Source organism: Camellia sinensis, chromosome 3, assembly GCF_055761805.1.
Source record: "Camellia sinensis isolate YWXY chromosome 3, ASM5576180v1, whole genome shotgun sequence".
Lineage (NCBI taxonomy): Eukaryota > Viridiplantae > Streptophyta > Magnoliopsida > Ericales > Theaceae > Camellia > Camellia sinensis.
In genome coordinates this window covers 89,590,308-89,616,420 of record NC_138963.1, presented here as the reverse complement: position 1 = coordinate 89,616,420, position 26,113 = coordinate 89,590,308, and the positions used below count along the sequence as shown (strand labels likewise).

At 34.8% G+C, this 26,113-nt stretch overlaps 1 protein-coding gene and 1 pseudogene across 9 annotated transcripts; both read right to left on the bottom strand.

Moving 5' to 3' along the window:
* Positions 1-595: 595 nt before the first annotated feature.
* On the bottom strand, positions 596-26,113 carry LOC114300371 (pentatricopeptide repeat-containing protein At4g33990). 9 transcript variants are annotated; one of them, XM_082920331.1, is made up of 5 exons: positions 25,894-26,077; positions 24,913-24,976; positions 24,375-24,415; positions 3,504-3,588; positions 596-3,393 (listed from the first exon to the last, which is right to left on the bottom strand). In XM_082920331.1, exons 4-5 carry the CDS (start codon positions 3,509-3,511, stop codon positions 939-941), a joined length of 2,463 nt encoding a protein of 820 aa, XP_082776457.1. In that variant the 5' UTR covers positions 3,512-3,588; positions 24,375-24,415; positions 24,913-24,976; positions 25,894-26,077; the 3' UTR covers positions 596-938. The 9 variants fall into 9 exon arrangements, with proteins under 9 accessions (XP_082776457.1, XP_082776458.1, XP_082776462.1 ...); XM_082920332.1 differs by having other exon boundaries at positions 24,375-24,412; XM_082920336.1 differs by having other exon boundaries at positions 25,969-26,065.
* Positions 5,386-6,608, bottom strand: LOC145821673 (ras-related protein RAB1BV pseudogene; annotated as a pseudogene).

Below are 26,113 nucleotides of genomic sequence, written 5' to 3'. Positions count from 1 at the left end.
GAGAGAGAGAGAGAGAGAGAGAGAGAGAGAGAGAGAGAGAGAGAGAGAGAGAGAGAGAGAGAGCGCGTGAGAGAAGCAATTCCAGGGAGCATGAAGTAGCGTTTTGAAAGAGATGTATATGTAACAGGGTATTGTAAAGTAACAGTGTCTCCGCAATTAAAGGTTGAAACGATATCGTTTAGTTCACACCATAAGACAGCGTTTTGAAAAAGTCATCATAGGTCAGCCAATACTAGCATTTTCATAAATGCCGCAAATAAAGTGCCACAACAGATTCTTTTTCTTGTACCACAATGAAAATGGTCAGAATCCTAAACTTTACATGGTGAATAAAACAATGTTTACCCTAAATAGCAAGAGCTTATTAGCCATTCAAACACATTTCAATTACAAACTGCTTAACATTTCAAAAGACAAGAACTTGAATAAACTGAGACCCAACAAAATGAAAAAAGAAACAGCAACAATTTGAAAACAGAAAGAGTGAGATAAATTTTTTGAACTAAATTATTATAATAATTTGCACAGCACAATTTTTTGATTTTTTTAAAGTATTATGTCAATATAATCAATATCTAATTTCGGGAGAGGGAAATTGGAAGTCAAGACAAGTTTACCATTAGAAAATGTTTTCTGCCGAAACGAACAGAGCATAAAAGTTCAATGCTAACTGGATTCAAATTACAGTTCAGTCTTCTAATTTGATGTTCAAAATAGAATGGTTAAAAGAAAAGTAACAAAAAAAGTGATACAAAACTGATGGGATTAGGATTTGTGAAAGTAGCTCATATATAAGTGTACATGTTCTTGTGCAAGCTGAGCATAACAAATCAGAGTTCAGTTCTCTTCATGGTTGATGCTCTCACCTTGAATGGTTGAAAGACAAAGCTAGTGATCCAAACTCTCAATTTTATGAATGATAATATCAATATTCCATGTCACCAATAATCCCCACAAGAACAAAAGCCATCCTTGAAGTGATGGAAGCGGTTCGAATCCCTCACAATAATCTCCCTCTCTGTAATCTTTGATATGAATTTAGTCACATTGTGGCAATCCCCACAAACGCGCAAGTTCTTGAATATCCGAATTGGACTCTTAGGAGGGGTGCTCATAATTCCATATGTGATAGCCAATCTCTCACTATGACTCCTAAGGATATACTCTTTTTCATCCTCCTCGACATCCTGCAGCACAAAGCTACAGTCCGGAATATAACCAACGGTCTTAATCTTAGCCGTCAAAATCTCCAACTCCTTGTAGATCTCCTCACAATGTGGATGGGATTGGTTCCCGGTATAAAAGACTTCAATCCTGTTGTTCAGTTCAATTGAGCTCCACCCTGGTGTCTTCTTCAATCCACGGTCTCTAGCTAATGATCTCACTTCGTCCGCACCTTCCCACTTTCCGACATTTGCATATATATTCGATAGTAAAACATAGTACCCAACATTTTCCGAATCAACTTCAAACAAGCGTTCTGAAGCGAATTTTCCCAGCTCAACATCTCCATGGATTCGACAAGCTCCGAGAAGAGCACCCCAAACCGAAGCATCAGGCCGTAAAGGTATATTCTTGACAAAACTATATGCCTTTTCTAGGTATCCAGCTCTACCAAGCAGGTCTACCATGCAGCCATAATGCTTCAAACTAGGTTTGATTCCATACTCTTCCTGCATCACACGAAAGCACCACTGACCCTGATCAACTAGGCCCGAATGGCTACAAGCTGACAATAAGGATACAAAAGTTACATGATCAGGCTTCACCCCCTCATCCTGCATAGCTTGAAATAGCTGCAAAGAAGTCTCACCGTGTCCGTGAATCCCATGACACGATATTATGGCGTTCCATGGAACTGAACTCATCCTGGGTACTTCATAGAACAAGGACATTGCATCGTCTAATCTCCCACATTTTCCATACAGGTCGATGAGGCAAGTACTGACATAGATATCCAAGTGAAGACTGGCTTTTAAAATACGCCCGTGAGTTCTCATACCCAGTTTCAAGGCTCCTAGGTGAGAGTAAGCTGGTAAAACGCTTACCCAAGTCCCTTGGTTTGGCGTTACATCCTCGCACGCTTCCATCATGCAGAATACTTCAATAGCCTCATTTGCAAGACCATTTTGACCATAACCTGTAATCATCGTGTTCCATGAAACCACATCCTTTAAAGAAATTTCTTCAAAAACTCTATATGCAGAATCAATAATACCCAACTTTGCATACATGTCCAAGACAGCATTTCCAACAACAACATCTTCCAAAATCCAACATCTCCTCGTGACGAAACCATGAACAGACCTGCCACTTCGGCAATCCCCAGACTGAGCAACACTGGAAGCCAAGCTCACTAGTGTCAACACATCAGGCTGAATTCCATTTGACTGCATCTCACCAAAGAACTCAAGTGCAGTGTCAGGATGAGCATTCTGCTCATATGCAGCAATTATTGAGTTCCATGACACCAAATCTCTAACGAACATCTGATCAAAAACCTTCTGTGCTTGCCGGATGTTTCCAAATTTGGCATACATGTTAATCAATGCATTGGACACAAACACATCAAACTCCAACCCATGCTTTATGACATATAAATGAATCAGCATTCCATGCAAAATATCATCCATTTGTGCACAAGCAGGAAGAACGGTTGAAACAGTGACACAATCCATCTTCATCCCGTCGAATCTCATCTCATCCAAAACACCCAATGCCTCTGAAACATTCCCATTTTGACAAAACCCAGAAATCATAGCGTTCCAAGAACCCCCATCTCTGAATGGCATATCACTAAATATTTTATGGGCAGCAGCGAGATAGCCAAAGCGACAATACATATGCACCAAAGAAGCAGCCACAAAGACATCCCATTCAAAACCCAATTTAAAGACCCAGCAATGTATCTTCTTCCCATCAAATAAATTACCACAAGCTTTCAACACAGGAGGAAAAGTATAAAAATCAGGCCTAACTTCAGAGTTCAATAACATTTTGTACAAGCAATTGACAGCATCATGGAAGCGATTATTGCGAACATAGGAGGATAACATTGAATTCCAGGTATAAGCATCCTTTTTTGGGATCTGATCGAAAGTGTGGCGAGAATAAGTAACATCCCCAAGAATGGCATAAAGATTGACAACTCTAGTGGAAATGAAGATGCTTTGAACTTTCCCTGACACAATAAGAAGGGCATGAAGGCGCTTAGCAAGGTGGGTTTTGGTGCATGACTGGAATAGCAACTCGAAATCAATCTCTTTGCACTTTTTCTCTGTGCCATTGGATAAAATTTGCGCACAATTTGCTGTGCTGGGATATGATTGGTGATGGGTTCCAAGAAAGAGAAAATATTGTGGAAAATGCCTACATTTGTAGGTTGGTAACAATCTGGATACACAAACAATGAACACAATTAACATTGGAGACTAATTAACTAGCGAAAAAAATAGCATTGAACTAAGGAAATCACATAACTGAAAATGAAGAACTAATAGTACCTGAACATACATATAGTTTCACTACTATATCAAGTTGATATGTTGTACCTCTGCCTCTAAAGAGGGCATATGGTGAAGCAAATGACTGCAATGAAGGGTTTAATGGTTAGGGTTTATAGAGACAAGAAGTTTAACATTCCATTCATAGTGGCCAAAAGGAACAGTGAAGACAGTTTTGTATCTGTCTTTCTCAGTAATTTGAACTTGCCAAAAACCATATTTCATATCAAATTTTGAGAATATTTTTGCGTCATATAGACAGTTTAACAAGTCTTTTTATTTGGGATTGGATACTGGATCCATTGTAAAACCTTATTAAGTGGTTTATAATTAATAACTAATCGGGGTGTGCCTCACTCTAATTCAGCATTGTTATTAACATAAAAAGCAGGGCATGACCATGGAGATTTGTTGTGTTTAATTAATTTTTTATTAAGGAGGTCATTGATTTCTTGTTTGCAATGTTCCATTAATTTTTTGTCTATTTGAATAGGTCAAGCTTTAGTAGGAATTAGTCTTTCATTGAAATCTTTTTTGTATGGTAGATCAACCATATGTTGTTTGCGATGCCAGAATGCATGAGGCAATTCGGAACATAAATCTTTTTCAAATAAAGATTGGATTTTTTGAATAATAGATTTAACATGGGTTATTGTAATTCGTGGTCAACAACTTTGTAAGAAATCTCTTTTTGAAGTAAACAAATTTGTTTTTGTTTATAAATAACCGTGGGTATTAAATCTTAGTGATAGATTAGATACAAATTAAAGATTATAATTGTTTTCTAAGTTCTTTTAAATTAGTTTGTTCATCTTTAATTTTCTTTTTAATTGTAGCAATGCGTTGACAATAATTGATAATTGATTGACCAGATTCAAGAGATAAGAGTAATCGTAGATTAGCTAGTTTTTCTTGTAAGTTGGCAATATATAGAATACTATCATTAATTTCAAGACGCAAATCAGAAATTAAAAGCATAACAAACAATGTTTATATTGAAATGAGAAACTAGAGTACAAAATAAAAGAAAAGTTACAATGAGTCACAATCGTGGAAGCAGATTGGACACAACATTCACTAAGGCCTTGTTTGGGAACCCTCATTTTTAGCCAAAAAACTAAAAAGTTACTAAATTAGCCAAAAAGCCAACAACCCATACCAAAAAGTCACAAATTCTCTTTTCTCTCTACTTTTTGCACATCTTTTCGTAAAAAGTCAAAAAGTCATCCCAAACATACTAGTTTTTTTTAGCTCATATTTTAGCCAAATAACCAAAAAGTTACTAAATTAGCATGTTCACAAACGAGGCCTAAGCCTTTGTTTGGCTAACTTAGTTGGACTAAAAAAGCACAAAAGACAAAATAGGTTAAATAAGCCAATAAAATAAAATGTCACATCCAAACCATAATCATTTCACTTTTTCTCTCACAAAAGTCAAAAAAGCCAAACCAAACGAGCTTTTTAATCCCAAGCTAAAAAGTCCCAACTCAAAAAAGCCAACTAAAAAAGCCAATGCCAAACGGCGACTAAGTACATTTACACTCTAAGCACCCTCAATCACACTATATTTGATATTATACAGTAATCTTTGATATTATGAAAGCTTGTTTTCTTTAGAAGAATAGCTGGCTTTTATAAAAGGAGATACTCGGATTTGAAATTGTTTGGAGTCCGGGAATGTGCTTTCCCTTTGGTCCTTGTAGAGAATTATTGTCTTTGAAAGGCATTATGAGATTGCTTTGTCGGTGGAGAATCCACTTTATGAGCTGGCTTGAGTATTATTGAATTGTTTTGTTAGTGGAGAATCCACTTTACGAGTTGGCTTGTCTTCTTTTGAAATTATTGTATTATGGAACTGTTGAAATTGCAGAGATCACATGATTTACAAATTGTTGAAATCCACGCCTTGACATGTGTCTGAGTAGTCATCATCAAGGTGTTGAGTTGGGATCCTTGGTGATAATGTTACTGAATTGATTGGAGAAGATATTTTTTGAGACGAAACTGTCGGCAGCCAGGCCTTAGTGAGAATTGGAGGAAGTGTTTCCAATACAATATCGTCTTCAGAATCAGATAAGGATTCTGCATCAGCCATAAGAATCATTTTCATTTTAATGGCTTTTTTATATTTATGTTCGAATTCAGATTTGGAAATTCAAGGATATTTTTTCTTAAGTTTATGTTTTAATTCAGTTTTAAAAGCATTATAATCAAATGATTTATTGGACTTGGGACTAGACGACATGACAGAAGGGGTAGGATTAACAACAGACTCTTTCTTGGAATTTTTGTAGAACAAGAGTAATGGATCAAGGTATTGTTCTGATGGAATCTTATAATTTTTCCACCATTTTGATGCGATCTGGCGAGCAAGGAAAGTGATATTGACGACTGCAGAAAGAGTGTATTGCCAAGCGATGATCCAAGGAAATTTGAAATTGTTAAAACCTACCATCACCTACTACACCTACTACACCTACCACCACCTACTACCACCTACTACACACCTACCACTACCACCTACTACCACCTACTCCACTACATCTCCTATATAAGGAGCCCCTCACCATTTGTAATATACAACATACAACAATCAATAATATATTATTTTTAACATGGTATCAGAGCCAGGTTTAGAACCTAATATTTTCGCTTCACCGGCGGGCGGCAACCTCACCTTAGCCGTCCGCCGGACCTCAACCTATTCCGCTTATTTTCTACACATACCTTCTTTATACCTTTGACATTGTCAGAAGCATGCTGCTCAATGTTGCGAATCCAGTTCCGAATGTTGTTGAAAGATGATTCATCCGTAACATCATACACCAGCAAAATACCCATGGCTCCGCGATAGTAAGCAGTGGTGATTGTTCGGAGCCGTTCCTGACCAGCTGTATCCCATATTTGGAGTTTAATCCTTTTTCCATCAAGCTCAATGGTTATTATCTTGAAATCAATGCCAATGGTAGTGATAAAACTGGTGGTGAAGGAACCATCAGAGAAACGCAAGAGAAGGCAACTCTTACCCACACCGCTGTCTCCGATCAGGAGGAGCTTTATGAGGTAATCGTAATCGGCTCTAGCCCTTGCAGGTGGAGCGGCCATTGAAGAATAATAGATCCGAAAACCCTAACAATATATATATATATATATATAGATTCGTCTCTCAGGAGCTCTGTAAGGTCCGATAATTCGGGCCAGAAAGTTCCGAAACCTCGCTGGTATCTTCTGATGTTCGGTCTCGCAAAGTTTCCACCGGAGATGGAGCTCAAGGACATCAAGACCACCAAGTTCGCCGCTCTCCGGCCACTCTGTTTCCAGTGTGTGACGGCGGTCCTAGCATTGGGGATTGAGGATTGAACAGATTTGCTCTCTCTCTCAACCCATCTCTCTCTTCTCTCTCTCTCGACATCACCAACCCAATTTTACTTTTCTTCTCTTATTTCTTTATTTGTTTCTTTTACTTCCTTTACCACCACTCACGCATGTGACCCACTTTTCAACCCTTTCTTTCACTTTTTGCACCCCACTCACAGATTCACACACCATTACGTTTTTCAAACCATTATTTTATTTTTTATCTTTTCCTTTTTTTGAACATTACACCATCGCCCCCCCCCCCCCCAAACATCCTCTATTCAAAAATATTCTCTCTTTTCTTTATCTATTTTTTATTCTTATTATTATTATTAAGTTTCTGCCAATTCAATTACTTTGCAGGGGATCAATTAATAATCTGCCTCATTTGTCCACTCTCACTCTTTCTCTCTCCCATGTGACCCACCCACTGTGAAAGGTCACCCAATGCACACCATCATTCAACACGATCCCCGAAGACATCATGTTGTTCCCCACTTTTTTTCTTATATATATGTATATATATATCTCTTTTTATTATATTATATTAAAAAAAATAATAAAAAAAAAATAAAAAATCATCATCTCTCCTCCGTTTGATTTTCAACTCCATTATTTTTATTTATTTTCTCCAAACCACTTTCCTTATTTCCCCCATCTTTCATTTTTGATTTCAAATATATTTTTATTATTTTTTCTTTATTTTTCTTTCACATTATTTTTAATCTTTTTCCAATTCCATTCATACCATATAGCTTTGCACACCAAACCATATTTTATTCATCTCAGGGATCCACCCCGATCACAATTTTACACAAAAAAAAAAAACAAAAAAAAACAAAACAAAACAAAAAAACAAAAACAACACCAACAGCTTTGTTTTCTTTTCTGCAGCCGGCCACCAATCGACCTCACTTCTTCGCCTATTCCGCCGGTCTTTTCTTCTTGCCTTCGTCCTGGACGGCCCTTGACAGTGTTGCCTCCGTGTTTCCCACTCCACTGGGCACGATCACTCCACCCTGCTCCTCCACTGCAACATATGGCGGACCTCCAAATCGAAACATCACGGTGGCCTTCCGCTTCAGCTCCTTGTTTTCCGCCTTTAGCACACTTATCTCTGCTCGCGCATCCTTATACATGCGTTGGAGCAGAGCCAGTTGGACGTTTAACTGTTGCACCTCATTTGTCCTACTCTGCAGCCGGTGCGACAAGTTTGTGACCGCAATCATGGTTTCCACACATGACTTCAAAGTATACTGATTGGCCTCAATATCCGTTTACACTGCCATTTTTTGCTCCACCGACTGCATCGGAAAGTTCAACGGAGCAAAACCAGAGGTGTTTGGTTGAGGTTCACGGGCCACCGCACCAGTTATCTCTCTTGTTGACTCGTTGAGGTCGGGAAAGAGAGTGAGCAGACTACGGGAAGAAAAGGCCATTTTCTGGGCAACAGAGTGTTACAGAGTATCTCTCTCAGAAAACGAATATCTCTCTCAGAACACGAAGAGTTTTTTCAGAGTTTTTTAGCAGTTTTTTTTGCCTTAGCCTCTGCCTCAGCCTCAGCCTCCATCTTAGTTAAATAGCCAAGGCAGACACGCGTATCGTGTGCCGCTCGGCGCTAGACGACAACATGGGCGCGCAAGCCAAGGTCGTCACGTGTATCGCCATCATGTCTGGCACGCCTTTTTATGGATTGGGCACGCCTTTTGATGGCACGCCTTTTGAAAGATTGGGCACACCTTTTGAGGGTACGACTTTTTAAGGGTCCGACAAGACTCTGTAAACTGTCCCGACATTGATTCCGGTTAGCTCCTTCATGGGTCCGACAAGACTCTGTAAACTGTCCCGACATTGATTCCGGTTAGCTCCTTCATGGGTCCGACAAGACTCTGTAAACTGTCCCGACATTGATTCCGGTTAGTTTCTACAAGGGTCCAGCAAAACTCCGTAAACTGTCACAACAACTGTCACCACATTGTCTGCTACAACGGTCCGACATGACCCCATAAACTGTCTTCTACATCGGTCTGACACAACCATCCAGTGTCCTCTACAACGTTATGACACAACCATACAGTGTCCTCTACCACGTTATGACACCACCATACAGAGTCTTCTACAACGGTCTGACACGACCATACAGTGTCTCCTATCCATTTTTTATTTATTTTTTTCAGATTATTTTCTTATTTTGTTACTCTCTCCAAACTCAAGTTGGTTAGTTCCTATCCCCCTTGAGTTTGCGGGGGGCTGTTAAAACCTACCATCACCTACTACACCTACTACACCTACCACCACCTACTATCACCTACTACACGCCTACCACTACCACCTACTCCACTACATCTCCTATATAAGGAGCCCCTCACCATTTGTAATATACAACATACAACAATCAATAATACATTATTTTTAACAAAATCAATAGTGAAATATAGAAATTCTGGATAAGGGGGATTAACCTCTTTTCAATAAATATGAAAAGATTCTTTAAGAGGTTTGGGTAAGGCGTCAAATTGTAACCCAAATTGATTCCACCAAGGTTCAAACTAGGTGAGTATTTCTCCTATAGTGATATCAAAATTGGGTCCAAAACAGATCCACCATGAATGTTGGAAGAACCGGTTTTGGAAATAGAAAACATAAAACCAAGCTTGCTAGCAATCATAATAATTGTATTGATTGGGTTTGATATTTGGATTAGAAAATTTTTGAAAAATTGACAGATGTCCCATCTCCCGGGAGAAAGGATTTTGTGAATATGGAGTTTAGAATATTGAAGAAGACTCTTGTATTCCTTAGAGTAAACATGATCAATTGTAACGGAGCGGGTTTCCTCGAGAATCTTTTCATAACAGATTCGAGAGTGTTGGCCAGAGCTTAGTTCCATGAAGCGAGAGCGGGGGAATGTGGTCACTAGAGAAGTCATAGATTAGGAGCGCTTATATAATACTTTTATTAATTATATTTTATTTATTATAATAAATTATGTTAAAAAAATATAAAAAATAAAATTAAATGTTTTATTTATAAATTTTTTAAGATTTTTTTATTATATATGATTTAAATAGATTTCTTTTAAACAATTAGATGATTTATGTTATTTATTATATGTTAAACAATTAGATAATTTATTTTATTTTATTTTAGATGTTTTATCTCATATATATATATATATATATATATATTACTTAACTTATATAGATCATGAGAAGGACAGGAAGAGAGGGTGCGAGTGAGAGAGAGAGAGAGAGAGAGAGAGAGAGAGAGAAAAGGCAAAGATAAAGGCAATCGAAGGTGAGAGCAAAGGTCGACGTTGATGTCGAAGGCAAAGGCTAGGGTTAGAGCAAAGGTCGATTTCGAAGGCTAGGGCTAGGGCTAGGGCTAGGGCTAAAGCGAAGGTCAAAGTCAACGAAGAGACCAAGTTTCTCTCTCTCTCTCTCCCCCTCCCTCCTTTACAATCCCATCTTGGACTGAATCACTTTTCTCTCTCCACAAAAACGCAATTCTGACACGTTTCTTTCTAGGAAATGCGGAATCACGATTCTTACTCAAAATTGCCACCTGGTTGCACGATTCCTGCAACTAAGGGCCAGAGTGTTGGATATAGTGCCAATTGTTGAGAAAATAATGAGAAATAATAGATTCGGGTTTGGCATTGGCATGTTTAAGGAAATGGAATGAATGATCCGTGGTGATTGGGGTAATTGGATAAATAGTATTATGGGTATAATAGACATCATTAGAAGGGACTGGTTTAAAATTGTGTCCTCCTTTAAAGGAAGTAGCTTGTGAGAGGTTGTTGAGTCTTTGGGCCATTAGGAAAAAATATGTATGAAGATTGATTTTCCGACGACGATAAAAATAGGCTAGTATTTAAAAAGTTTTTGATGAGGGTTGAGGTCTTGATGTGGAGACATCTATAGATCCTTGCAAGAATTCACGAGTAAGATAGTCAGGGAGAGAATTAGAGTCACCACGAATATATTCAATTTGAAAATCAAAAACACATAAAATGGCTTGCCACTGAGTGAAGGCTTGTCGAGAAACAATATTATTAACATCCTTTCTCAAGGACTTCTTTGGCAACCTTGCAGTCAATACGTAATAAAAATTCTTGATTGATTAACTCGGATTCAAATTTTTTAATATAAGAAAATAGATTTGATTTGTTCCTGAATAGTAGAATACCGTATTTGCGGTCCTTTCAATATGGCGGAAGTAAAACGAACTAATTGTTTTTTACCCTGATAAACTTGTTTAAGTATGCCACCATAGCCAACATCACTTGCATCTGTCTCAACAATTTTATATGCAGTTGGAATTGGTAGACATAATAAAGGCAAGAATTTTGCTCGTCGTTTGATACGTTGAACAGCAATAGTGTGTTCGGTTGTCTTAGGAGAGGGGTTTTTGCATAAACAAAAATAAAGAATTTTTGTATCATTATGAATATCTTTGCAAAATTCAGATATGTAATTCAAACTTCCTAAAAATCGTTGTAATTATGTTATCACGAATTTCGTCAAGAAATTTGCTAGCAAATTCAATCGAATTGGAATGATTGTGCCTTTATTAATGATATGACCCAAAAATTGAATAGATGTTTGAAATAATTACATTTTCTTAGCACTGAGGACCAAGCCATTATTTTTAATAATATTATAAAATTTATACAAGTGTTTGCTATGTTTAAAGACAGAATTAGAATAAATTAATACATCGTCTATGTAAACGATTGTAAATGTTGTGAAAGGATTGAAAATATCGTTCATAATGTTTTGAAATTCAAAAGGAGGATTTTTCACACCAAAAGGCATAACATTCCATTCATAGTAGCCAAAGGGAATAGTGAAGGCAGTCTTGTATATATCTTTCTCGGTAATTTGAACTTGCCAAAAACCAGATTTCATATCAATTTTTGAGAATATTTGTGCATCATATAGACGGTTTAACAAGTCTTTTTTATTGGGGATTGGATACCGGATCCATTGTAAAACCTTATCAAGTGATTCATAATTAATAACTAATCAGGTTGTGCCTCACTCTAATTCAGCATTTTTATTAACATAAAAAGCAGAACATGACCAAGGAGATTTGCTAGGTCTAATTAATTTTTTATTAAGGAGGTCATTGATTTCTTGTTTGCAATGTTTCATTAATTTTTTGTCCATTTGAATAGGTCTAGCTTTACTAGAAATTAGTCGTTCATTCAAATCTTTTTCGTATGGTAGATCAACCATATGTTGTTTGCGATGCCAAAATGCATGAGGCAATTTGGAAAATAAATCTCTTTCAAATAAAGATCGTATTTTTTAAACAACATATTTAACATGGGGTTGTTGTAATTCATGGTCAACAACTTTGTAAGATTTATCTTTTTGTAGTAAACAAATTTGCTCTTGTTTATAAATAAGATTTGTTTTTAAAGTATTGATTTCATGTTCTTGGGGAGGAAATAAAAATTTGAAAATTATGTCATGATTAATGAGAGTTGCAGAAATTCCTTCATTGGTTATAGTAAAATGAGCAATCATTGTAAGAAAAGGAGTTCCTACTATAATTAATTGAGACAATTTTAACTAACAAAAACTCAGTATTGAGATAGATACCTAGGTTGCATATTTGAGCATGAGATATTTTGTAATTAATATCCATAAATACACCATTAACAGTATTTAGAGATTGACCAGTTTTTTCAAAATATTTAAAAGGTACAAAACCTTCTCGAATACAATTGAGATCAGCACCGGAATCGACAAGTTCCATAGTGGTCAAAATAAAATCATGTATGACGACTTTGATCTCTACATACCATTTTTGAAATGTGATGCCATTTAGAAGTAAATTGACAAAATCATTAATAACTAATGGTTGTCTTGTAGGGTTCTTGTTGGATGATTCTTGGAGATGTGGCTCATAAGGAAATGACGTATCAGCAAGAAAATTATCAGTATGACCAAGATTTTCTTCTAAAGCAAGGACACAAGATTGTAGATTTTGAACATCAATTTTGAGATTGTGAATCTCATTTTGTAAATCTTGGATTGTTGGTGTATTTAATGTTGGTGTATTTAATGGAGTATGAACTTTGTTGACTCGATCGAGAACATCTTTAAAATCATATGTATCATATTTTAATTCTTGAGTAGTATTTGCAGTTGTAGCATTTCTTTGTTTGGAATTAGAATATTTAAACATAGCTTCTTGTTTCTTTTCTGAATCATCAATACTATCAATAAATTCATAAATCCTTTTTTCCTATGTCCTGAAAACATTAACACTTAGACCATTCGTTTCTAAGATAGCCTTATAATAATCAGTTGTTGATTGGCACGGGCAATCGCGATATTCTTCAGGATCGTTTTTGGTTCTTCATCAGAGGAAATAATAATATCATTATCAATTTCATCAAGTTGGAATTCATTATCAGAAGGATTGTCAAAGGATTATTCATATTCGGATTGGGGTTCTTTATCCAGAAGAAGAATGGATTCTAATTGGCTTTTGAGTTCATCTAAGGCATCAAGTTCATGAAATTTCTTTTTAGTAAGACATTTATTTGCATAGTGGCCAGGTTTGCCACATTTCCAACAATTAGCAGATTTCTTAGAAGAGCTTGGTTTGGGCTTAGATGTGGATGTATTTTTGGTGTTAAGAAATTTTCTCTTTTTGTAGTAAGGTTTCTTTTTGTAATTTGAAGATTTGTTGTAATATTTTTTGGGGCGAGATTTGCGAATAGGGGTTCTTCGGAAAGAAGATCCGGATATTGGAGAGAGAGGATGGAATTGTATCCAAACTGATAACATAATTGACCAAGTTCGGTTCAGTTAGTAGAGCGTTGCTTTTTCAATTGACTTTTGAGTTTTATATCATTGCATAATGATAAGCCTTCAGCACAGATTTTAGATATGAGTTCACCAAATGTGTATTGATTATAAGGGATTTGACCATTATGTTTAGTACGAATCCTGGTTTTGACCTTTTCGGCAAAGAGTGTAGGAAGTCCGGCGATAAACCGTTCTTTCCAAAAATCTTGATTGGCATCATGTCGTTGATAGAGTTTGGAGAGGAAGATACCCTTATACCATCGGAAATGAGTTAAAGTTCGGCAACATAAATTGATGAGTTCTTTAGATAGTTAAAGAACCATTTGAGTGTTGCCAATGAAGTGTTTTGTGATAGCAGTAACAAGGGTGGTAACTACATCACTAGTTGGTTGCCTAGTTGTGGGATCTATAATGGAAATATCATTTTGGTCTCTTTTGACAGCAGTTAAGATTGCCCGTCATTGGTCTTGGGTAAGGTAATTATCCCACCAACCTTTGAGTTGGCCGAAAATCCTGAAATAAGCATAAAGGCAATGGTACTATCATTATTATTGGAAGGGTGTTTGGCAAGGGTTGCATTAGCAGCCATCACCATTTGTTGGCCAAGATTAAGAATTTGTTGTTCTGATTTGCCATCAAGATTCCATTCTCGTAGGTCACATCCTGAATAGGAGAAAGGAGTTTCATAATGGCATTCTTCTAATTGTAGATCTATTGGAGTTGGGCGAGGGTAATAATTACGAATTGGTGGTTGAGCAGCAACAATAGAAGTTTCTTGGATTTGATTGGAAGTATTTGCTGTGAATTGTTCATATAAATTGTGTAGCATGTCATTATCTTGAAGAACATTAATCCTGTATATTTGTAGGGTCTTTACTACCTTCCCGTTTTGGAGTGGATGGATTCGGAATAGTAGTTGTATCAACAGTGGGGTAATGGATATGTTCATTATCATTGAGGACTTTAGTGAGTGTTTCTTTTCGTTTATTTAGTTCGGCTAAGAACTCATCGAAAGGATTGGTAAAAGAGGAAGGCTTGGTAAAAGAATAAGCAGGATATGGTAAATTTTTTATTAGAGGAGGTTGGCGTGTTTGATCGGGGGGTACTAAGAGGTAGAGTTTATCAACTCGTTCTTCAATTCGAGTTGTTTGTTCACCAATTGTTTGAAGGAGTATATTTGTATAGTTTAATTGTTCATAGACTTGTCTTATGTTAAAACTTATAAATGGAGTTTTTGGAGGATTGGGTTCCCTCCATAGGTGGTCGATTGTATGGTTTAACATAAAAAGAGAAACCAGCACCTCGAAGAGTGCAAGTTTTGCTTGGAGGATGTACGGATTGAATAGGCTCACCACTAAGAACAGGCCAATTTTTCTGTATGACATTGAAATGTGTTGATAGGAGGTTTTCGGGAACCATTATTTGATGTTGAGGACAATATTGGTTAAAATATCAATGGAAAAAAAGGTATATGTCGTTGTAATTGTTGTAAAGTGAGAAAATACTCAGATCGAATAAGTTGTTCAATGGTATGATTTTTCTCAAAATAAATTTTGTTTTTTGAATTATAGGGAGCATCGTATTCTTGGGAAAGTACGTCTATGATTAATTGTGAAATCATTTTGGACAACATTAATTGATAGGGAATCTATGTCGAAGTCAATATCTTGAAAATGACTAAAATCAGCATATTTGTATGTGGGATTTGATTTGGTTGTCTTCGGGTTGAATCGGTAAATCTATTGAATGACGAGCAGGATATTAAGGGGTTTGAGCCGGAGTATGATATCTTGTAGAAGGCGGTCGAGAGGATGCATGAGATTGAGTACGGACAGATCTGGATCGTTAGAAACGAATAACAACAGATCCATCTGGATTCTAGAGTATAGAATTTGGATTTGTTTTAGGTTGAGAGGTGAGAGCTGGGACAGCATTGGGAATAACCCATGTATCATCATCATCTTCTGCATCGGCTTGTAAAACTTCTTGCCAAGTGATGACTTAAGGAACCACAATCTCATAATTTTCTTGATGAGCATGGAATAAAATGGTATTGCTTGGGATTTGGAGCTATATATTTGAATCCAAGACATAAAGTAGTCATTACTTTAAGATAAACATGGTAACAGACCATAATATTAAAAGAAGGAAAATCCATCTTACAATGTTTGGTTTGGATATCAAGAGTAAGAGTTTTGAGGATAGTAGGATCAACTAAAGAGACTTCGAAATTTGGAAAATATTCAAAGTAAATTGGTCCATGTGCAAGACTAGATTTAATAACACCTAGTAATGAATCATCAGAATCATGGTGTCTCATATCTCGGAGGGTACATATTACAAATTTGTTAAGATGTAGACGTGTCATGGGTTTGACACCAACTTGGACAAGACCAAGATGTAAGAAATTGAATTTTTTTGGGAATTTAAGAATTGTGTCACGATCTAATAATTGACAATTTTGATTGTCTTGGGTGATAAGTAAAATTTGTTCAACTGTTTTGATTTTGTAAGTTTGTTTAAGTTCAAATTTTTTATCATATAAGCAGTCAATATCTTTGGTAGATAACTTCCAATTTTTGAGACGCTCTCCAATCTTCTTTATTTCTAAATCACTTTGATTTATAATAACAAGTTTCGTAGAAGAAGCTTCACCAAAAATCAGATTAGAGAATGATTTAAATATTCTTGCCATGATAACTGTAGCTGTCAACAAGTGGTTCTGCGCAAGCTCAAATAGTGGTCAACAACGGCTTTTTGCTTGACGACCTAACGACTCAAACTTCTGCAACTTGGGTGCCACACTGGTTATAAGGAAAGAAATAAACCAACTGGCTCTGATATTCTCACTAAGGCCAAGCTACCGACAGTTTCGTCTCCAAAAATATCCTCCAATCAATTCAGTAAGATCATCACCAAGGATCCCAACTCAATACCTTAACGATGACTACTCAGACACATGTCAAGGCGTAGATTTCAACAATTTGTAAATCATGTGATCTCTACAATTTTAACAGTTCCATAGTACAATAATTTCAAAAGAAAGACAAGCCAACTCACCAAGTGGATTTCTCCACCGACAAAACAATTCAATAATACTCAAGCCAGCTCATAAAGTGGATTCTCCACCGACAAAGCAATCTCATAATGCCTTTCAAGGACAATAATTCTCTACAAGGACAAAAGGGAAAGCATATTCCTGGACTCCAAACAATTTCAAATCCGAGTCTCTCCTATAAAAGCCAGCTATTCTTCTGAAATAAACAAGCTTTCACAATATCAAAGACTACTGTATAATATCAAATACAGTGTGAACAAGTTTGAGGGTGCTTAGAGTGTGAATGTACTTAGTGAATGTTGTGTCCAATCTGCTTTCACGATTGTGACCCATTGTAAGTTTTCTTTTATTTTGTATTTCGGTTTCTCATTTCAATATAAGTATTGTTTGTTATACTTTTAATTTCTTATTTGCGTCTTGAAATTAATGATAGTTTTCTATATATTGCTGACTTACAAGAAGAATTAGCTAATCTACGATTACTCTTATCTCTTGCATCTGGTATTATTAATTATTGTCAACGCATTGCTACAATTAAAAAGAAAATTAAAGATGAACAAACTAATGCCACCAAATTAAATAGGCATTTTAAAAAATTAATTTCTTATATTAGTTTTTTCCGTTAGTTGACTTAACGATTGACTAACGAAAAGATTAAATTGTAATGGGAGTTTAAATCTTAGGGAGGGAATGTAATTTCTAGAACATGAGGGAGGTAGTTATATTAAAAACAAACCTCAAGGGGTGTCAATGTAATTTACCCTATATTTTATATTTATAAATATAAAATGAAAAAAAAAAAGGTAGCGAACTGACAACTTCCCTGACACCAAAGTTTACTCTCTCTCTCTCTCTCTCTCTCTCTCTCTCTAACAACCTTCCCATCTCTCTCCCATTTTCCTTCATTTTCCTTTGCTACTACACTCGCCTGCTGTAGTTAGCAACAAATCTAGCAAACTTGTAAACTAAAAAGCACCTTAGCAAATCTATTGGAGCATATTTCTCATTTGTTTGTTAGCTAATTGTGGCTAACTAACTCTAACAATGCATTTAGTGAATGTGAATGCATTAGTGCAAGAAAGCTACTGAATTTTCTTAACTAACAAACAATTTTAATTTTGGCTCCAATGGTTTTGCTAAGTTATTTGTTAGCTAGTATTGTTGCTAGCGATGAAGTTAACTGTGGCGAGCAAAGTAACTAAATGAAGGAGAGAGAGAGAAGCATGTATTGTTGTACTTGCTGCATTTTTTGAGAGAAGGTGGTTGGCAACTTGGCAGGCCATGTCCTGCCTTTATTTATTTTTATTTATAAATCAGACTATCATGACACATAATTTTTGAAATAATTATAATAATTTTATTATATATATTTATATACTTGAATGGATTTCATACCTTTATCTCTCCATGCTTGTCTATACCTCTCTTATAGACCCCCCAATTCAAATCCACACCAATGATCTAAACCGTCTATCTCATAAGTTTGGTAATAAAGGTCATCCATGCAAAAAATGAGTTTCATCGAAAAATTATAAACTAAAGAAAAAATCGCATTTTGTTTGATAAAATGAAAGACAATGTGATGGTGAACTTAAACCATCTATTTTATAAAATAAAAAAAATTTCATTCTTGTATTTATAATTTTTCAATGAAACTCATTTTTTACATAGATGACCTTTATTATGAAACTTACAAGATAGACAGTTCGGATCATTGGTGCGGATCCGAATTGGAACCTACAAGAGGGGTATGGAAAGGTATGAAGAGATTAAGATATGGAGGGGGGCCTATCATCTTCACCTTAACTACACCATTGAAGCACAAAATTATTCTTTAAACTAACAAACACTTGACACATATAAATAGGTCTCACTTTTTACACTTTTTGACGTATATCATAATTTAACTATACCACAGGAGATGCTCTCAGGAAGCAATGGTAAAATAGGAAATAGAATAAAGTAAATTGATAACCTCAGCAAAGTGAGTTGGGGTTATAGGTTGTCAGTTAACATAAGGGAGCGTTTGCCATTCAAAAGTAAACCTGAGGAGAGTTTAGTACAATTTTTGAAACCTAAGGGAAGATTTTTGTAATTGTCACTAACCTCAGGTTAGTGCAATTTACCCATAATAAAAAAAAAAGAAGTTGGATTGTCAACTCTTCTCAAAAAATGAGGTTAGGTTAACCCAAACTTGTATACACCGCTAGCTACCTCTCTAGTGGATTGTCGACTCTTCTTCCCCGTAGACAACGGAACTCACAAACTTTCTGGTTAGTTTTCTCACTTTCTATTCTCCTTCAACTCTTCCTCCTTTTCTTTGATTTTGTGTTTTTGGTTCCTCTTCTATTGGATTCTCTATCTTTTTCGATTTTTTTTTTTTTTTTAATTTAAATGTTTTCGTTTTTCTTTCAGCTACAGCTGGAATTGGGTGCATTGCATCCATTTATTCTTCTTTAATCATCTTCGTAAATATCTAGGCAATTCGTAACTAACCGCGCTTTACTTTTGATTTGTAATCATTTGCTTCCTGATGTATACGATCAAAATTATATAAAATAAAATAAAACTAGTAAATTTAAATTATAAGACTAAAAAAAAAAATAAGAAACAATTAGATATTAGGGTACATAAGCTGGTGTATTTATTTCATTGTTACTTTCATAATCTTGATGTTTTTCTAATTGTTATTTGATTAATTGATTTTCACACGCATATATATAATTATTTTATATGTTATATACTTGAAGTGATAGATTTGCAAGTGCTTGAATTGAAAGATTTTTATAAATAAAAATAAATAATAAATAAAAAATTATCGGCATACTCAAGCTGTCCCCCGTATCTTATTTCTTTGAGATTTTTCTGTATCACCGTCCCATAACGTACGCATACTAATATCCATACGCGCATCCGTGCCTCACAGACAATAAATAAGTTTTGCACATGCATCAATTTAAGTGGAACGTGGCTTAAAAATAGTTAAAAGTTAGATATGGTTAAAAATTCATTTTTGGACCTTCCATTTAAAATTTTCAAATTAGATTTGGTTATACATAAACCAGTACTTCATGCCACATAAAATTGAAAATTTTGGATGAAGACTTTAAAGCTCCCAAAACACTCCCTGTTAAAAATTCACTATTCAATATACTATATATACTTTATATAGATATATAGATTGTCTAACCAAACAAGAGGGATACCTCCCCTCACTTCCTTTCTCTTTCCTTTATTTCCCCTAACAACTAACACTTCCCTTTACTCTCTCTCTCCCCTCAATCCAAACCATAGTTGTCAGATTCGAATCGTGAATCGAAATGGCCTCGTACCGAATCGCGAATCGAATCAAATCATGAATTGTTAAGATTCAGTCACTTTTTTTTAATTATTTAGAAAAATATATCTACACACTAAGATGTTAAATATATCTTATGAATATGAAATATTTAGGGTTGGTTTGGAATGTTCTAAAAAAGTGCACTTTTTGACTTATTAGCTTATATGGGTTAGGTTTGGGTTGGGTTTGATGTGATGTGTTAGAGAGGTGATGTGATTTAAATAAGATGATGTGACTTAAATAGGATAGTGACTTTTTGACTTTTTGTATTATTTAGTATACCCCAAACCAAGCCTTAGACTTAAATCAATGAAAATGTTATTTTGAATGATGATCACGTAGTTTAATAGGTAAGAAATTAACAAAGGTTTCTATGTAAGATCAACATTTTACCTTTTTTCCTTTTTTAGATATTTTTTATCAACCATTCTTAATAAAGACAGTAAACAAAGACAAACTTTCAATTTCTAAAGTAACAATAATTTAACAACGATATTGATTTTTGGACAATAAGTAGACATACTTTTCTAAGTAACAATGATCAAATAATAAGAAAAAAATATTTACGATCTTTTATTTTAAAGCCTAAAATATTTTAAAAGAAATAACTAACCTCACCCATGTAATATTTAACTATATTTAATTTAATAATATAACTATATATAATTCATGGTGTAAGTTCCTTTAATCTTAAACATTTTTACAAGATGTATTATGATTTTTTTTAAAGGAAAAAAATGAGAAGAAAAAACATGTTGGATTTGACTGAATCTTATTGAATCTTATTAAAAACTCTATGATCATAATCACTAAAATAACAAAAAATCATGTATATATATTGGTTATTTTGGCACTAAACGCTATTAGAAGTTGTATTATGTCATTTTCACTGAAAAAAAGGAGAAAAAAATAGTCGAAACTAGATAGTTATTGAAGGCATACCCCTGTATGCGGGGCATTAAGAAACCTTCCTCAAAATTGGTGGTCATTGGGGTCAGGTTTTGGCCATGATGAATAATACCATTGGTGTGAACTTGCCACATCAATAGGATTCAGAAAGTATCTTTATGAATGAAGACGACTTTTTGGTAAAGGAGGGTAACAACAACCAATGTATGAACCAAAATCATATCCAAACAAAAGTTATTGATCTGATTCTAAATCTATATTCAAAGAGAATACACAAAATAATACAAAATCAAATACAATACAAAGTTTAATTTTTTCTTCATCTCATCATAGTGAACATACAATCAACAAATGAATTATCAAACATAAGTCTTTTACCATATACAGACATTAATGTGTACTAACTGGACATTATTTTTAAAGTCTTTTACCATATACATGTCCTAACTCGTGAGCATAATGAATTCACTCTCCAAGATGAATTGACACAAAATTGAAAGGAGTTATAAGTAGAACCAAAAGCCTCAAAAGTTAACAAACTGAAGATGTATGCCAAAGCAAACGACAACCAAAGCATTGTAAGCTTAGGCAAAGCATACAAAACAAACAATTCAAGGGAAACAAAAAAAATCTACAAACAAATAATTAAAACCTGAAAAGAGGAAACCATATACCCAAGCAGCTGCGAAAAGGAAAGAAAATCATAACCCTGTTGTCACACAGAGTTGCTGAGAAGGCAATCAAGAATAAGAGGATAGGTGCAAACAAAATGTATGGATTGAGGAGTTGGCATCTTATAAGAGTAAGTTTAGTTCAAAGGGTGTCACGGTTAATTAATTATTAGAGAAGACGAGCTGGACATCAGGGGCACATATCAACCAATAGAATTAAAAAGTTTGTTGGGAGGTTAAGAAGAATTTGTTAAAGAGTTTGTTATGAAGAATTTGTTAGGTCGTGAAGCTTCTAAAAAGGAGAGTAGCAAAGGAGGAGAACTGTGATGGATTTGTGTTTTCCTTAAGAGTGAAAACTTCATTGGTTTAATTTAGTCTGAAGAAAAGAACTGTTTTCTGTAAATGGCAATCCGAAAAAGATCAAAAAGCTTTTGCAATCCGACCATATATAACTGATCAAACAAAAACGGCAATCCAAAAATAAACCCTAGCCTTGACTCTATTATCATTTAAGGAGTACCATAACCTTAATCAACTCATTCAGCTAATATGACTATTAAAAACAAAATTAAGAAAACTAATCTTCATATGATCATGTAACGTCTAATGAAGCAAGATTGTCTTAAGAAAACTTAATTTGATTTCACATTATTATTGATTTTAAATATGTTTGGGCTGAGAATTAAATATTGCGTTGGGTTGGGTCAATTTAAATATCGTGAATGGTCCAATTTATATTAGAATCTTCCTTCGTTTCATCCTATGTTTTGTTTTCTTTTGTGTTTCCAATAGTAACATGGCAATAGTTTCATCCTTAGTTGCAGGAATCGTGCAACCATGTGACGAATCTTCGTAAGAAACGCGATTCCGCGTTTCTTAGAAAGAAACGTGTAAGAATCGCGTTCCTGTAGAGAGAGAAACGCGATCCTGTCCAAGATGGGATCGTTGGTGAAAATAAAACAACTCAGAAACCCAGACAGAGAGAAACCCTAACCCATTGAAGACAGAGAAAGAGAATACAGACAGAAGCCCTAACCATTGAAGACAGAGAAAGAGAAAGGGAAAGGGGAAAAACTTGTTGAAGCCCTAATCGAGACTAGATCAAGGTATGCTCTTCCAATCTATGTGTGTTCGACTATCTCTCTCCCTCTGTTCATCGTCGAAGTCGAATCTGTTTATCTTCTTTGACTCTCTCCCTCTGTTCGATGCTCTTCTTTGTCGTCGTCTCCTTCGACCTTCCTATCTCTCTGTCTCTGTGTTCATCTTCGTCTTTGTCTCGTCTCTCTCTCTGTTCGTCTCTCTTGTTCCTCCCCTCTATTCGACTCATCTCTCTTCCCACTTCGTTGTTGTCTCTCTCTCCCTCTTTTATTCTTTATTTTTATTTTTTTTACCTTTTTTTGTTTTTAGTAATAAAAAAACCATTTTACATCTTTTATTTATTTTTTTATATTTTTAATATTCTCAATATCCTAAACATTAACATATAGAATAAAAAAATTATAAAATAAAATCATATATAATAAAAAAATTATAAAATAAAATTTCTAATTTTTCTTTTTGTTTATTTTAACATAATTTATTATTCCTTATTTATTATAATTTTTTATTTATAATATATATCAATTAAAAATAAAAAAAAATAAATTAACAATAAGACCTCGTTTGAGAACCCTCCCTTTTAGCCAAAAAGTTACTAAATTAGCCAAAAAGCCAACAAACTATACCAAAAAGTCAAAGATTCTCCTTTTTCTCTACTTTTTGCACATCTTTTCGTAAAAAGCCAAAAAGTCATCCCAAACATACTAGCTTTTTTTAGCTCATATTTTAGCCAAATAGCCAAAAAGTTACTAAATTAGCCTGTTCCCAAATGAGGCCTAAATAATACATTATTTAAAAAATATAATAAATAAATAAAATATTTAATGTGTATTAAAATAAAAATATTAATAAAAAAACTTCTAATGTGTATTAAAATAAAGGGGGATGCACCAATAAATCCCAAATTAATAACTTATACACTGTTTTGTCCTAAAAGTTTTCTTATAGACTGAAAGGTCCCATTACAATGTTTCAAACATCAGATTAATGTTTCGAACATTAGATTTCGAACATCAGATTAATGTTTCGAACATTAGCTTTCGAATATCAGATTAATGTTTCGAACATTAGATTGATGTGCAAATGGGACTAAATGGAGTATAAGAAAACTTTTAGGACTAAATGGTTCAACTTTTCAGAAACTAGGACTTATGGGTAAATTTTCCTAAAATATATACACATATATATATATATATTACCGCTCCTCGAGGCGCTCCCAACCTAAGAAACTTCTATCAGCTCACGCTTCTTCGCTCCCACTCCCGCCCCAGCTCCTGCTCCCGCCCCCTCTCCCGCTTCGTGCAACTAAGGTTTCATCAGCACCAAGGGTTATCAGACTATCTTGGTATTTAAGCATCCAACCAATCAGAAATAGATAAGAACAACCAACAAAATGAAATAATAACTAGAAAAAATGAAGTTACAAGTAGAAAAGAACAGCAATAACTTAGTGAGATGAAGTTCACAAGGGCATAAAATAACACTCTTTTATTAGAAAAAAATCATTAGGATAGAAAACTTTACAGCAACAACGCACCAAACAGCAAATCAAAACTCAAAAAAACAAAATAAGGATAGAAAAGGAAGTGATTAATGTGAAAGAAGTACCTCATGGTGAACATTTTTGTTTTCAACTATCAAACCAACTGCTACACAATCAAAGAAATAAAAATAATCTACATATTGAAGAGCTGAGAAAACCAAAATTTTTAGGAACTTTGACAACCCCCCTACGCATAAATCATTAATTCAATTTTGGTTATGAGCAACTCAAAAAATTGGCTCAAGGGATAATCCAAACATGTTTATTTTTTATTCCTAAAATCTCCAAGTTAGGCCTATATCTAATGTGCGATCTTGAGTTTTAAGTTTCTTGATCTTCTGGTAACACCCTGTTTTACCTCACATTTATAGGCCCATAATTTTCTCCTGCACCATAAGATTCTGAGTCTCATTTAAGCTCTTAGGGTCAAGCGTAGTGTATCTCATTTAAACAATGTATTAATATCGTAACATAAAAGGTCAAACAATCTTGAAAGGACTCTAGTATCTTTACTACTAATTTGAGGTTGCATTAGTCCTGAAAAGTGGCCCAAATGTTCCATGGCTGATTAAGCATTAATGATAAAAATAGTCCAGCTTTTACCTAGATTGCCAAAGTTGATTAGCGTAGTTTCATTTCTTTCCGTAAGTTGAATGAAGCCATCAACCTGCAAGTATGAAACAAGGGAAGGGGTAACAATTAATTTTATAAACACAACTTCAATAAACTTGAACAGTTGGAAAATCTATGTAAACTTGCATAGCATGGCAAAAAAGCTACACTTCTTTTGGTTCTCTGCAGTGTGTGTGTGTGTGTGTGCGCGCGCGCACAAAGTGACTACATACAGAAGTCATGAACCAGCATGGAACAGACCAGAGAGATCAGAAATTACTAAAAAAATACATGGCAAGTAAAGAAATATTATACCACTCCTTTGTCAAGAAAGATAATACAAGGAAGACAAATCATAGAAAACAATTATGGCATTTATGTATGTATATGAATTAACATTTTCTAAATCTTCATAGACTTACTGATAGGCATGAAAACAATATAGCTAGAACTACTACTGTAGCAATAATGGATGTGATAAATCATTCATTTACAAGATAGAAAAATTATATTAGTAGCAAACAGGTAAAATTTCTCAAAAAAAAAAAAAAAAAAAACTGAATGGTTACACAAAAAATATATTTAGAATATTGTGAGTATATGACATTTTTTAAATGAGATAGGCTTCTCTCTGTAAGCTGGATATTCAGTCCAGTTTATTTAACTGGCCCACACCTTTTCTCTGAGTCTGTTTTTCTTTGATGCTTCCTGTTTTGAGCCAAACATCCCACTGTCTATAACCATTGCACATATTTTTAACTTAAGGCTAGAATCTTTAATAAGCTCACCAAAAAAAAAAAAAAAACTAAGGGAAGAAAAGGACCAAAATGAAGTTGAACCAGCTAAACAATTGTAAAACACAGAGTCAAGATCTAAGAGTCCTATCATAAACAATAGTGCAAATGAACAAACTTGACAGAATACAAACTAATCAAAGGATCAAATCCAACATAACAAATCAGAACCCCATACCTAGTAGAAGAACCCTAGATCTAGATCCAAATCAGTCAAATCCAAATTAAACTCAGCCAGATCTCAAAGCCCTACATCGAATAGAGAAAAGCACAGATCTGAACTCTATAGTCTTCAAAATCGATTCCTCTTTGAACTCGAGAGGCTTTGAAATATTGAAGGACAGATGGAAGGGTCGTTTGGTAATGATTTTTAAGTTGGTTTTTTTTTTTTTTTTTTT